Source organism: Chrysoperla carnea, chromosome 1 (assembly GCF_905475395.1).
Source record: "Chrysoperla carnea chromosome 1, inChrCarn1.1, whole genome shotgun sequence".
NCBI lineage: Eukaryota > Metazoa > Arthropoda > Insecta > Neuroptera > Chrysopidae > Chrysoperla > Chrysoperla carnea.
This window is the reverse complement of record NC_058337.1, coordinates 94,927,151-94,941,330: the sequence shown is the minus strand read 5'-3', so window position 1 is coordinate 94,941,330 and position 14,180 is coordinate 94,927,151. Positions and strand designations below refer to the sequence as shown.

General features: G+C 28.1%; 3 protein-coding genes across 3 annotated transcripts; all 3 read left to right on the top strand.

Moving 5' to 3' along the window:
- Positions 1 to 446: 446 nt before the first annotated feature.
- LOC123292356 (alpha-aspartyl dipeptidase) lies at positions 447 to 2,473 on the top strand. Its single transcript, XM_044872986.1, has 2 exons — positions 447 to 639; positions 1,905 to 2,473. Exons 1-2 carry the CDS (start codon positions 447 to 449, stop codon positions 2,471 to 2,473), a joined length of 762 nt encoding a protein of 253 aa, XP_044728921.1.
- A 332-nt stretch (positions 2,474 to 2,805) lies between these two features.
- LOC123305089 (platelet-activating factor acetylhydrolase IB subunit beta homolog) lies at positions 2,806 to 4,350 on the top strand. The gene is made up of 4 exons (XM_044886700.1): positions 2,806 to 3,006; positions 3,098 to 3,304; positions 3,366 to 3,488; positions 3,565 to 4,350. Exons 1-4 carry the CDS (start codon positions 2,941 to 2,943, stop codon positions 3,844 to 3,846), a joined length of 678 nt encoding a protein of 225 aa, XP_044742635.1. The 5' UTR covers positions 2,806 to 2,940; the 3' UTR covers positions 3,847 to 4,350.
- A 5,246-nt stretch (positions 4,351 to 9,596) lies between these two features.
- On the top strand, positions 9,597 to 13,937 carry LOC123305007 (protein Mo25). The gene is made up of 6 exons (XM_044886597.1): positions 9,597 to 9,735; positions 9,820 to 10,288; positions 12,045 to 12,213; positions 12,273 to 12,437; positions 13,487 to 13,591; positions 13,661 to 13,937. The coding sequence occupies exons 2-6, from the start codon at positions 9,885 to 9,887 to the stop codon at positions 13,847 to 13,849; spliced, it is 1,032 nt and encodes a 343-aa protein (XP_044742532.1). The 5' UTR covers positions 9,597 to 9,735; positions 9,820 to 9,884; the 3' UTR covers positions 13,850 to 13,937.
- The last annotated feature ends 243 nt before the right edge of the window (positions 13,938 to 14,180 follow it).

Sequence of the window (14,180 nt, the reverse complement as noted above, 5' to 3'; positions counted from 1 at the left end):
ATTAATGAATATTTTTATTGCAGGGTTTGTTTTCATGTCAAAATTTGTAACAAGTTATATTTTGGTTTTGCAGTATAATTTTTCAAAATTTCTATAATGGTTTTATTTGAAAATTGGATAAAATTCGCAATGCATTTTTAGCAAATTCTCATGTTTTCAAATTTTTGTTTTTTTTTTTTTTTAATAAAGTTTTTGGAATGTGGATACAATTCATATTCCAAATTTACTGTTTTAGCTGAGACTAATGTTTTCAAAATATCGTTTTTCTTTTAAAATAAGGCGTTATTCGTTTTCAGCTCGCTTCACTAATGGAATTTATCCTTGTAAGTTTTTTCTTATAGTTGGTCTGATATTTTGTAAAGAAAGTTTTCTTTACAGGTGCTAATGAACTCAAGTCAGTTTCTAGTAGATTTAATAATAAGGTCCATGATCCAGGAAGTTTAAAAATGAAAAGACGAAAAATGTTATTATTATCATCAAGTATAACTAAAATGAATTCGAATTATTTAATGTATGCTCAGACAGAAATAACAGAATTTTTAAAAAAATCTCATGTTATTAAAGTACTTTTCATTCCTTATGCCTTAATGGATTACGACTTATACGCAGATAAAGTACGACCAACTTTTAATCAGTTTGGTAAGTTTTAAATAAAAATTTCTGCAAATGCTTTCCCTTTTTTTGTTATTTATCCGCTTAAAATTTACCCTGTTGAAACTTCTTAGAAAAATTTTTATTGAAACAATACACTTTTTATACCATGTATATATGAAATATACATAGTATATTAAGTTTAGTCCCAAGTTTGTAACACTTAAAAATAATGATGCTAGGAAAAAAAAATTTGTCATAGGTGTTCATAAAATCACCTAATTAGTCCATTTCCGGTTGTCCGTCCGTCCGTCCGTCTGTGGACACGATAACTCAAAAACGAAAAAAGATATCGAGCTGAAATTTTTACAGCGTACTCAGGACGTAAAAAGTGAGGTCAAGTTCGTAAATGAGCATCATAGGTCAATTGGGTCTTGGGTTCGTAGGACCCATCTTGTAAACCGTTAGAGATAGAACAAAAGTTTAAATGTAAAAAATGTTCCTTATCAAAAATTAAACAACTTTTGTTTGAAACATTTTTTCGTAAACATCACTGTTTACCCGTGAGGGCGTCAATTAGGCGGAAATTTTATAATATATACTATACTTGATTATCAGTTATGTATGTGTCACATGTTTGTATGTGTAATGTGATAAAGAAATCAACACTGACTATGCATGGTATTTCAACAATTTCAGTCAATTGTTTGTTTTCACTTGTTTAAGAATTTAATTTTTGCTTGGAAATTCTCAAATTGAAATAATTAATTTGTTTCATAAAAGGTATCTCTGAATAAACTTTAATCGACTCAACTGTGTATATGTGAGTGAACCGAGAGTTTTACAAAATTAATGATTAAGCTAAAAATTAAAATTTTTGTCATCTTAACTTAATACCAATTAAGTTTAACATATCTTAGATCGGATATTTGATATTTTAGTCTTAAGTCTCTCGTTTTTTAAATTAAATTGACATTAAAATGAAAAAAAAATTATTTAGAACAATCATTTGGTAATAATCGCGTACACACAAATCACAATCTGCTTTCCGAGAAACAATCAATTAATATTCACCCATTGCCTCACTAATATGCTGTGTCGAAAAATATGAACGAATGGTTTGAAACTATCCTATATTTCATTCGAAATATCCGTTTCAAAACATGCTGATTCCAAAAATAATTTTTTGATGAAACAATTGATTATGATAATTTGACTCGAATATAATTTATTTATTCGTAAAAATAAAGTAAATTTTAAAACGCATAATATTAATTTAAAAATTAATATTTGTTCCACAAAAATAATTTTAGGTTTTGAATTGGAATCAATACATCGTCATAAAAATGCTGAACGGGCATTAGTAGAAGCAGATGCAATTTATATTGGCGGAGGGAATACATTTTTACTTTTAAAAAAGTTACATGATATGCATTTAATTAAACCTATAAGGAATTTGGTTTTGATTCATGGTATTCCATTTTTGGGCTCAAGTGCCGGTACTAACGTAGCTACAGTCAATATTTGTACAACTAATGATATGCCAATAGTTCATCCGCCAAGTTTAGATGCATTGAATTTAATTCCATTTAATATAAATCCACATTATGTTGAAATAAGAAAAGGTGTTTGTCATACGGGGGAAACTCGAGATGAACGCATTCAACAATATCTTCAATTACCTAGAACCCCACCAGTTGTGGGACTGCGTGAAGGGGCTATTTTAAAAGTTGAAGCTAATTCCATTACAATTTTGGGGGTAAACGGCGCGCGAGTATTTAGAGCCAAAAGTAGACCATTTGATTTTTCACCTGGAGACGATGTTTCTTTTCTTATGGAACCTTCTGACTTTACACTATCACAGCATAGAAGTTATTCTTAGAAATGTAATAGGTTGTAGATATTATTTAATAAATGTAGATGTCTGTTGAAGTTAAATTTCTGATTTTTTTTATATGTGTATAAACTCTTTGGTGTACAATGGGAGTGTGTTTCCGCAGGTAAGCGAGAGAGAACGCTGCCGAGCCACTTTAGATAATAGTAGAAACGTTTATCAATGTGGCATTGTACAAAAATGGCGAACGATCGTACCCACATACAAAGAGCTCTGGTTTTAATTAAAGCCTGTATATACCCGTTCGGTATTATTCCTCTTTACAGAGTATACTAAGAACAGATTTCTCAAATAAAAAATACCAACACATACAACTCACGTCATACTTTGACAGTGACATTTTATATGAGATTATTTTATGTGATAAATTAAACCGAATGTTATTTTTTAATTAACGAAAGTTTAAGATAGATATTTAAAATAATTAAGTGTTAGGTGCCTTTTATAAATTAATTATGAATACTTGTACTGTTCCCACACCAGCAGTGGATATTCATGGCGATGATCGATGGATGAGTATTGTAAATATTTTTAATTTGCTCTAACAAATGCTTTAATTAAAAAAATATTGCAATAATTATTGTAAATAATCATTACGTTACTTTCTCTTAGCATAATCGTTTTCTTCATGAAACTAGAGAGAAAGATCCCGATGTAATATTTATTGGTGATTCAATTTTGCAAGCGATACAGCATACAGACATTTGGAATGAATTTTTTGCACCGTTACATTGTTTGAATTTCGGTATACATAGGGATCAAACTGAAAATGTATTATGGCGAATCAAAAATGGTGAATTAGATAATGTGAAACCAAAAGTATTTTTTTATAATTCAATTTAAATTTTCATCATTTTTTAGTAAATTTATTCGTTTGTAGGTCATCGTATTACAAGTAGGTACTAATAACTATTCAAATTCAGCAGAGGAAATAACTGAAGGTATTTTTGAAATTGTCAATGAAATACGCAATAAGCATCCAGAAGTTTATATTGTTTTGCCTGTAAGTAATATAAATTTTTATTAATAGAATACATTAGCCGTAAAATATTGTATAATACAATTCATTTCTATTTTAGAGCTTATTGCCAAGAGGTCAACATCCTAATCCAATACGAGAAAAATTAGCAAAAACAAATGAGTTAGTTAAACAAAAAGCTCAAAATATGCCTCGCGTTGAGTTTGTTAATATTGATAAAGGATTTGTTCAACCAGACGGAACAATTAGTCATCACGATATGCATGACTATTTATTGCTTACAAACACCGGTAGTCGTAAAGCTTTCGAACCGGTTTATGAACTTTTATTACAATTGCTTAGTGAAGGTGAAGTTGAAAAAGATTTAACTCCTTCAGAATAAACTTTTCGTTACAGTGATAAAGTTAAACAATCATTACCTTTGTATTCGTAAATGGTGTGTTGTATTGGATTCAAATGTTAAATGACTGTATGGATGATTGGGTTGCGACGATTTTTGCTCAACACCGTAAACATAATTGAAATATTTTCAATAAACACTGTCAGGGATTTTTAATTCAAAAATTTAATGTAAGGATGTATTTATTACGCAAAAAAATCTTTTTTTCTCTTCAAATTAACTTTGTTCCAATCTACTTTTTAAAAGTTTTACGAACTTTTTCAATATTGTATATATTATATATTATTTTGCACGGCTCATAGTATATCTATATTTTAATTGTGGTTTTTGAGTGTAATTTATCTCAATATTTATTTCTGAAGAAATTCGGAAGAGTTAATGAATTGAAAGGAAAAATAGAACAATTTAAAATCGAAGATTAAAAAAACGAAGAAGATTCAAAGATTGTTGCCCGCCTCTTTCATGTAAAACAGAATTTTATATATAATCTCTATGACAATGCTCAACGGGAGGAGCTTTAAACGTTCATATTTTGCGTACTTCCAAAGATTTTCAAAAAGCAATTTCACTTTTGTGACCGTGCAGTGAGAATTCTTCATCCAAAGTGATAAATAAAAATTTAGTTATCATCCCCATTGATGGTAGGATACCAAGTTACATTTCATCGCTGTAAACGTCTCAATTTCTATTTCTTCAGCGGAGACGATCAATGACGTTGGGTTTAACAGAAAACTATAATTATGTGGGCTAGAAAACAGAAAAATACAATCGAAATATCCTGCAGTGTAGTACTTTAGTAGCACTGATTAAAAAAATATAATTTATTAAAATATATTTTAAATTTTAATATATCAAACTTAAATTATTCCTTAGCATTAGTTTAAAATAATATTTTATGCAAAAATGATTATCCTATAAGATCTCTTAGTTAATAATTAACTTAGTAATATTAGCATATATATTCAGATTTAATAAAAATAGAACTCATTTCGTTATATGAACCACTGCCCATTTTCTATCTGACCAATCTTTTAAATTAAATAATCGGAAGTATTCGTAATGTAATTGAAAAATTATTCTCGTTCTGTCTAAAATATCAAAAAAATAAATTTTTAATGATATAAATAAATATCAGGATACTCGAAATAGAATTAGTGCATTTATTGGTAAATTTTGCGCTCCGTACTTTACATAGTCCACGACGCATGATTTTTCAATTTTATGAATATCTATCAAAGCGCCTTTTTCTCGCATTTATCGTTTTGTTTTCCTTGGTTTTTATGGAAAAAACAAACTTTTTTCGTAAATTCTATAGGTATATTATAAACGATTTAATAAAATTTTTATTTTATCTCGAATATCGTGATATTTGTTTATTTTGCAATGAATACAATTTTTTTAAATTTAAATAAAAATAATTTTGGTGTTTGGTCCGACGCCTTAATTTACTATTACAGAATGTTGCGAAAAAGTATATTATATAATGGGAATTCTAATTAAATATAATATCTTTTAAAAGTCAATGGTTGGAACAAAGACAGCTCATAAAATCGATTACTTTTTGTCCTTTATTCATGATTAGTGTTCAATAAAATTTCATTAAATCATCACTATTTTAGAGACAAATATTTTTTACCTAAAGAGTATTGGAGTAGGCAATTGTAGATTTCTATTTTACTGCATTTAAGTTAAAATGGCTTAAATAAATTCACCAAATTTAGCAATTGTCGCACATCAAGTATCCAAATATAATGAAAGGCAAGAATAAACTGAATATAATATTAGGCCAGAAGTAGAGTTTTTTTGGAAAAAATAATGAATTTTTATTTCATTATTCCCGAAAAAAAAAAAAAAAAAACTTTACCTTTATCGTTTCAATTTTTTTAAAACTTCCAGTCATGTGCGAGAGTTGATAAATTTGTTTAGGTTATTTTAACTTAGTTAGGTTAATATGCAAAGCTACAATTATCGACTTCAATACACTCTTAACTTATTCCATGACTCCTTGACATAATTTTTTTATATTCTTTGAAAATATACATTTTAGCTATAGTAAAATGTATATGTAAAACTTTTAGCTATGTAATCATAAGTTTAGACGCTAAATAAAGAATATGCCTGATTTATAAAATAATAAATTTTTAGGTTGTAAGGATTAAGGAATTGCATAATTTCATATAAGCTTTTTCGCTTTTTTGCATTTGTACAAGATTATAGTTTTTTTTATAATTTATTTAAATTTTGTAATTTTTTTATGTGTAAAATGTGATATTTAAAAATAGTATTCAATTTTGTGAATTACTTATGTAATTGTTAAGTTTTTATTTTAAAATTACATAAGATTTCAAAGCACTGAAAAATGAGTAACAATAAATGAAACATTTAATATACCTAATCAAAAAAATAAAGTATTTCATTGATAAATATAGTTTTTGTTAATATTTATGCCATTATTATTAACTACTTTCAATACTATCATCTCAGACGTGAATCCAAGATTTGATTCAGGGGGTAAAAAGAAACTTAGCCATCACTACTTGCCTGCTCAAAAAATTTCTACAAAACTATACAAAATGAAAAAAAAGTTGATAAACTGATTTAAGAATTGTAAAATTCTCTGTAGAATAGCTTCACATAAAAATTTTCGTGTTTTACAAAAGAACTGAGTTTTGAACGCAATTGAAGAGTTGTATGTCATATTAATTTTTTTTTTAAATTGCGCAATCATTTTATACAAAAACGCTAATATTTGGATATTCTCTTTGTAAAGTCATCGAAAAGACGGGCGAACAATAATGAATTCAGAGGCATTATTATTTGACCAACTCAATGATATTTAGATTATCTGTTGAATCATGCAATTGGAAAGCAATGTTGTTTGTAATATCATGAATCATCAAAATCATATGTAAATGTAGGAGATACAGAAAATTTACGGGATATCATTGAAGCATACACATCGATAACATTTTCGAAAGGCAAATCACGAGCAATGTCAATTTCAGTGTTCAGAACTATTAAGCTGGCAAGACGGTCCTGTCTCATACGTAATATATTTTTGATCATTTTGGAGAATGATCTCATCTCAATTGGACAATTGGACACCGTTATTGACAAATATATATATTGGCAGATATATGTATAATCATTGGCAAAGTATTATTCAAATTAAGATGAGCAATTCTGTGGGCTGTATTATGCATTTTGTAAAAATATATGTTTAACAAAATGCATTGGCAAAGTACTATTTCTGCGTTTGCAAAAGTTGAGTGAAAATTGTTTTCCTTTATTACAGATAAATACATTTTCCTTCAAATTCTCCGATTTGCCGTTTATAGAGCTTGCCATTTCAGCGAATTGAACCAAATCATTAGCAAGAGTCGATTCTTGATCTTCTAAGTAACAATTAGTGATTCGTTTAAATCAATTCGTAATGTGGTTGGTGGACGTCTAAATGTAGTAGGGCCCTAAGGCCAGCGCAACTTAAAAAAAATTAATGCAACTTCTCTATTCTGTGTGTATATAAAGTCTCGCTTAAATACATAAATTCTTTATTTATAATGAAGAAATAATTTTTTTATTTATAATGAATTTTTCCATACAATTTCAGTAATCAGAACACCCCTGGTCTTTATTGAGTCTCAATTGTCGAGAAATATCCTAAACTAAAAAACTTCAAGATAAGTAAAAAAAATAGATACTTGTTTCTAATTTAGTTTTAAGTTTTCAAAATATTTTCAAAAGTTTCACTGAAAAACATTGAAATATTAATTATGCGACAGCCAATTGTTATCCTCACTTGTTTGTTTTAAATTTGCATTCAAGGTGATTGCAAGTCAATGAAATATGAATGATGCAATTGTATTAACATGTATATAGGTACATTACTATTTGCGTATAAATTACGCTTTTGAGAGTAACAAAAAGTTTAAACGATCATGATAGGCTTTCGATTGTTATGTAAACGAAAGCAGTTTTAACTAGTTGTACTTTAACGTTGAACGGTAGTTAGAATTCACGCAAATTAAAAAATATTTCAGATGTCTAAAAATAATTTGGAATTTATTAGAAATATTTTAATGATGAGTGGGGTAGTATATAAAAAAGATTATGATTAATTTTGGAGAAAATTTTTTATATTACGCTCCTTATTTTTATTATGAAACTATATTTTGATAATATTTTTTAATTATCGAATTTTTGTGTATTTTATAAAAGTCAAAGTCCCTCATACTTAAAACAGCTTTAGCTATCTCAACACATTATATACCACTTAAAATATGAGGTTGAGACTGCAGTACACTTTAAAGAAAAACGCACATTACGTATTTTATTTGGATATCCGGTCTAAGATGTAACCAACTCCGTCACTCCTGTTCTATGTGAATGACTCAAATTATATGTAAATCTCTTCGTGTCTTCATTCTATTTGTATATTTGTGTATACAGAACACACAAACGTTTCACACCGCTATATAAGTGATGTTCCGATATACATATTGTGGCCACTCTAGGATATGACGTCAATTCAATATATGCGAAACCGTTCCGTTATAACCAGCTATACTGGTTTATTTAAATGAAAATAATCGTCATTTAAAAGTTTTCTGTTTAACGAAATAAGTTATTGTTTGTTTATTGCTATAATCAAATATTTCATATATTCAGTAAAAAACATTATTTTTCAAAGTGCCAATGGCAAATTTCAACTTTAGATAAAGAAAAGTGGAAAACTTGAAGTTGTTCAGCCGAACAACTAAAGTAAGCCTACCTCACATATCAACCATCAGTTTAAAACATTATTGCTAACATAGTTTGACATAACTACTATTCAATCAAAATCATATATCTAAGTATACACCTTGGTAGAATCAGACAAGGTATGCTCTTTGTGCAGGTAGGCGTAAGGTTGGGGGAATGCTCTCACTCTCTGTAATCTCTTTCACACGGTACCCAATTACCGCCATATTGATTGTTTGTTTACATTCGAACTGTCAAGTTGATTTTTTAAATAATTTTTTTCCATATTTACTGTCAACAAATATGACATAAGCAATATGGCGGTGATTGGGTACCGTGTGGAGAGTAAGAGAATGTCCCCATCCTACTCCTGCTTTTCATAAGAGCATATATTATTTTGTCTGATTCTACCAAGGATATACACCATAGACATTTATGGTTTATACCAGAGTTACCAGATCATTTGTTTCTCGAATCGCCCTGCCGGAGCGCGTGTGTAGCCACAGTAGCCAGATATTTTTTTCCAAAGTAGCCAACTTACGGCGCTGTGTTTCTTATGACCGTAATGCAGCGCTAGTAGTACTTCAAGTAAGCGCAAATATTTAAATGAAATATACGTGTATATAAACTATTTTTTCTTTTATTTAGAATTTAAATAATACAATTTACGATTTACTTAAATACATTTATTTTATCATAGATTTTACTTTTGAGGTAGAATTATTATTCGAAACCAATCTAAAAAAACGAAAAAATCTATAAAAACGAAAATAGCCACTTTGGCTATCAGTAACCAAACGATAAAATTATGTCGCTTAGCTATTTAGGAGCCCCGACAGCGAAAAATCGCTACAACCCTGGTTTATACGTCAAGTTTTAGTCGAGTAATTTTAGTATTTATGGTAGTTATTAAAATGTCGTATTAATTCCATACATAATTTAGTGTATGATAAAAACAAAAAGTTCCTATGAATCACACTAAAGTGAAATACTCGTAGTGTCAGAAATTCAATGAGAGTAATATTTTCTTAAATAAAAAGTGCTTTAAGACGGTGAATGTCATACTTATTACAATATACCATTCTTCATTTGAATATTTGTTAAATTCCAAATGTATACATTTCAAAAACGGTTAGTTATACAAAGTAAAATAATTTTATATTGAAATAAGTATTGTAGGTCAGATAGGGTATTAAAATTATACGTCACTTTCAGATTTGGTGATAATTCGTAATTTTAAACATATTTTTGAAATATTTGTGATATATTTATTGTTATCTATGAGTGCTTTTAAAATGCCACTATTTGGCAAATCACAAAAAAGTCCAGCGGAGGTGGTGAAAGCATTAAAAGAAGCTGTTAGTTCGTTAGAACGTGGTGATAAAAAAGCGGAAAAAGCTCAAGAAGATGTGAGCAAAAATTTGGTGTTGATAAAAAACATGTTATATGGTACTTCAGATGCTGAACCACAAACAGATATAATTGTGGCACAATTAGCTCAAGAACTCTATAACAGTAATTTGTTATTGTTGTTGATACAAAATTTAAATCGAATTGATTTTGAAGGAAAAAAAGACGTTGCCCAAGTTTTTAACAATATTTTACGTCGACAGATTGGTACCAGATCACCGACTGTTGAATATATTTGTACTAAACCAGAAATTTTGTTCACTTTAATGACCGGGTAAGTAATTGCATTTCTAAACATATAATTTATAACGAAAAATATATTCCTAGAATCAATAAATTATGCAATTAATTGCATGCATTATATGCATACTATTAAATACTAAGAAATTTTAAAAGTATCAAATTTCCTATTTTATCAGGTGCTCATTAACATGTCTAATTTTTATATGACGATAATTTTCATGACGATAATAAAATATTTTGTATGCATTTGATTTATTTATTAAAATAATTAAAATTATTTGTTACAAATTCATATTGTAATTCAAAACACATTAATAATTATTGAACTTAGTTGAGCGTGACCTTTTCATAATTTAATTTTGTTAATTTGACTGTGACAGTATTAAATTAAAATTACATTCTATAAATATTTAGAACAATTTTAGTTATTTTTTCAAACATGCTCTAGTTTAAACTAGTTCTAGTATTGATTAAAAATTAAAAAAAATATTATATTATAAATTTAGGTAACTTGAATCGTTAATTTAAGTCTGTTTAAATCGGGAATATACTTAGTGAAAATTAAAAAATCCATTGTCTGAATACTTGAAATGGATTGACTTAGAGAGGCGATAATTTGCCTAAGAAAAATAATGATTAATGACATAATTGTATATATAGTGTTTTCCAATAGGAGTCTCATTTAAATATCATAAAAGAACATTCAAGTTAAGGCTTAATTCGATATTCAAATAACTTTTCTTATTGGAAAACCTTAAATTTCAATAATTGTTTGGTTTATGTATTCTAAAATTTTATATAAAACGACAAGAATTTTCATAAACAATCAATCATATGTTCAGCGTGTACTCATTGTGTCTTAGGTTGAGTTAGTTTGTTCAAACTAAAAAATATACCTTGATAAATATTTAATATTAGCTACATTATTTGCCGCCCGAAAAATGTTAATTTGTAAGCATCTTTAAATGATCGTAAAGTGTCACATAACCCCGTTTTTTAAAATTCAAGTACAAAAAAATTCGATTTCGATAATGTGTACAGCAATTATGTAAGTTGATTCTTAATAATCATTTATATATAGTTAGTATCGCTAACTAACTATATTTGAGATTTTTCATCTTTCAGGTACTTTAAAATATAAAATTGGCTTATAGCTACATAAAATTTTATTACAATTTGGCTATTCGTACACAAGCGGGTCTCTAGCGTGAATACTTTTTAAAATAAATTATCTGAAAAGCTGGTTGTTATCACTGATTTGGTTGGGTTGAGTTGGTCGACTATAGAGGAGTTGGTTGGATTCTGAAGTTTTAACCCTTTTAACGTTCTATTCACGCTAAAGACCCGCTTGTGTACGAATAGCCTCACACTTAACTTTAAAGTATGAAAAATTTCTTGCAATAATAAGAACTTCCTTAAACTCGATTTTTACTCGCGTATAATAATTTTGAACAATATCATACTTTTGGTATGGTAGCGCTCTTGAATCAAAAGAAATTATTTGATACCTGAAAAAGTTCACAATAACTAAACTTATAAGTTATATTAGATTAAAAGAACAGTGGCGACTTTCATTTGAGTTTTGATGGTCTTTGCGCTATTTTTTGTTGAAATCAAAAGAACCTCTCTTAAATTTACACTTTGAAGCATTTTTTCTTTTTTAGTTTTTAGGCCCGACAGCATAAATACGTATAAAATAGGAAGAAATATATGATTCAGAGAACGAAATCAATTTGAAAAAGTTATTTTAAAATTTAATCCAAAAAATTTTATTTGTAAATTTCTAGATACGAACATCAAGAAATCGCTTTAAATTGTGGTACAATGTTACGAGAATGTGCTCGTTATGAAGCGCTTGCAAAGATAATGCTGTACTCGGATGATTTTTTCAATTTTTTTCGCTATGTTGAAGTATCTACATTTGATATTGCTTCTGATGCATTTTCTACATTTAAGGTTAATAAATAATATTTGAAAAAATACGAAAAATATTTATTATTTTAATTTTTATTCAGGAATTACTTACACGCCACAAAATATTATGTGCTGATTTTTTGGAAATGAATTATGACAAAGTGTTCAATCATTATCAACGACTGCTTAATTCTGAAAATTATGTTACTCGCCGTCAAAGTTTAAAATTATTGGGAGAATTGTTGTTAGATAGGCACAATTTTACTGTAAGTATATAATGGGTATATTCTTCAAGATATTTTTTTTATACCTGCAACTTGTTGATTAAATTTGTTGGGATTAATTTCGTCATTTTCAAAGCTTTAACAAATGTGATTTATCAGTTTGCTTTGGGCTATGGCTTTGGGCTATGGTTTCAATAAACTACAAGTATTAAAGAAATTATTGAGGTTGTTTTTGTGTTCTTTCTCAAAAATTAATAGAAAATTTCATTACAAAACATTTTTCGATAGATTTTTTAAATTAAGAATCTGCAAATATCCAATGTTTACTTTCGGTATCCAATCTTTACTCTATCCGATCTCATTTATTGGTCTAATAAAATCCGCAATGTCTTATTATAGTCTAAATTAGAAGACATGGTTAATCCTCAAGCGATTATTTTTGAAACTGCGAAAGGCATATAAAAAGAATTGTGAGGAAGTTAGGAAATTAAAACAGTCTCCACCATAATGCTCTAGGAGTATTATGCGAACTATCAGAAGAATACAATGTCAAATTTGTTAATTTTGGTTTTGGCCAAGCCCAGAACTTAGCCAAAAAATGTATTTGCTGAGCATCTTAGATCAGCACGTTTCTTTCTGGGAATAGCCATTTTTATTTTTTTATACTCTATTATTTTATCTTTCTGGGAATAGCCATTTTTATTTTTTTTATACTCTATTATTTTATATACATTTTTTTAAAAAATTTGTAACTTGGTCACAAATCATTATCTTTATATAAAAGTGCTATCTCTGCCTTAATAGACTAGTTTTTGTTTCCTTTCTCCACACACGTGTTGAGCGAAGCTATCATATAATTTATAGTACAAAATGTCATTTTGCCATTTTTCGTCTTTATTTATTTGCGACCATATACTTAATTACAGACGACAAAATATGAGTTGCTTATTGCCCGTATAGTGTCCTGGGAGAAAACTAAGCTCGATATATTTAATCACTTAGTTAATTTACAAAAGACTTTGTTGCTCGAAATACATCTTAAAACAAATCGATACGTATTTACATTCTTTTGAAAATATTTTGTTTTTAAGGTGATGACAAGGTATATATCGAATCCAGACAATTTGAAATTAATGATGAATATGTTGAAAGAAAAATCACGAAATATTCAATTTGAGGCCTTCCACGTTTTTAAGGTTTGTAAAAATTTTTTTCGGATTTAAAAATGTTTAATGATGATTTAATGTATTGGATGATACTTTTAGGTGTTTGTTGCAAATCCAAATAAGCCGAAACCAATATTGGATATATTACTTCGCAACCAAGATAAATTGGTTGATTTTCTAACCAAATTCCATACAGATCGATCTGAAGATGAACAATTTAATGATGAAAAGGCTTACCTAATTAAACAGATTAAAGAACTGAAACCAACTACAGAGGCCGCACATTAACATCAGATGCCCTTCTGCCCCTACGCCGCCATTTTGTGTACTATTAATAAATATTCTCCAGAAAAAAATTATTTAATATTAATACGTTATTATTATATTATTATGATTATTATTACTATTATTATTACATTATTAATTATCTCCTATTGTACTTTACACGCGCTGTATGTGTGCAGACAACCTACATATTAAGTGCGTGATAGAGCGTGGTTTTAATTTTTTATTAATATTTTTTAAAAGTGAAAAATTCTCCTCTACATTTTTTTGTGTGAAAATTCGGATAATTTTTTGTATTTATTTTCAAACATACTTTTATTTTCTTTGTTATTTA

Coding starts and splice junctions, on each gene's coding strand:
- LOC123292356 (XM_044872986.1), top strand. CDS start 447: ATGAAAAGACGAAAAATGTTATTATTATCATCAAGTATAACTAAAATG. Junction 640..1,904: donor ACCAACTTTTAATCAGTTTG/GTAAGTTTTAAA, acceptor AAATAATTTTAG/GTTTTGAATTGGAATCAATA.
- LOC123305007 (XM_044886597.1), top strand. CDS start 9,885: ATGAGTGCTTTTAAAATGCCACTATTTGGCAAATCACAAAAAAGTCCA. Junction 10,289..12,044: donor TTGTTCACTTTAATGACCGG/GTAAGTAATTGC, acceptor GTAAATTTCTAG/ATACGAACATCAAGAAATCG. Junction 12,438..13,486: donor TAGATAGGCACAATTTTACT/GTAAGTATATAA, acceptor TTTGTTTTTAAG/GTGATGACAAGGTATATATC.
- LOC123305089 (XM_044886700.1), top strand. CDS start 2,941: ATGAATACTTGTACTGTTCCCACACCAGCAGTGGATATTCATGGCGAT. Junction 3,007..3,097: donor ATGATCGATGGATGAGTATT/GTAAATATTTTT, acceptor ACTTTCTCTTAG/CATAATCGTTTTCTTCATGA. Junction 3,489..3,564: donor AAGTTTATATTGTTTTGCCT/GTAAGTAATATA, acceptor TTTCTATTTTAG/AGCTTATTGCCAAGAGGTCA.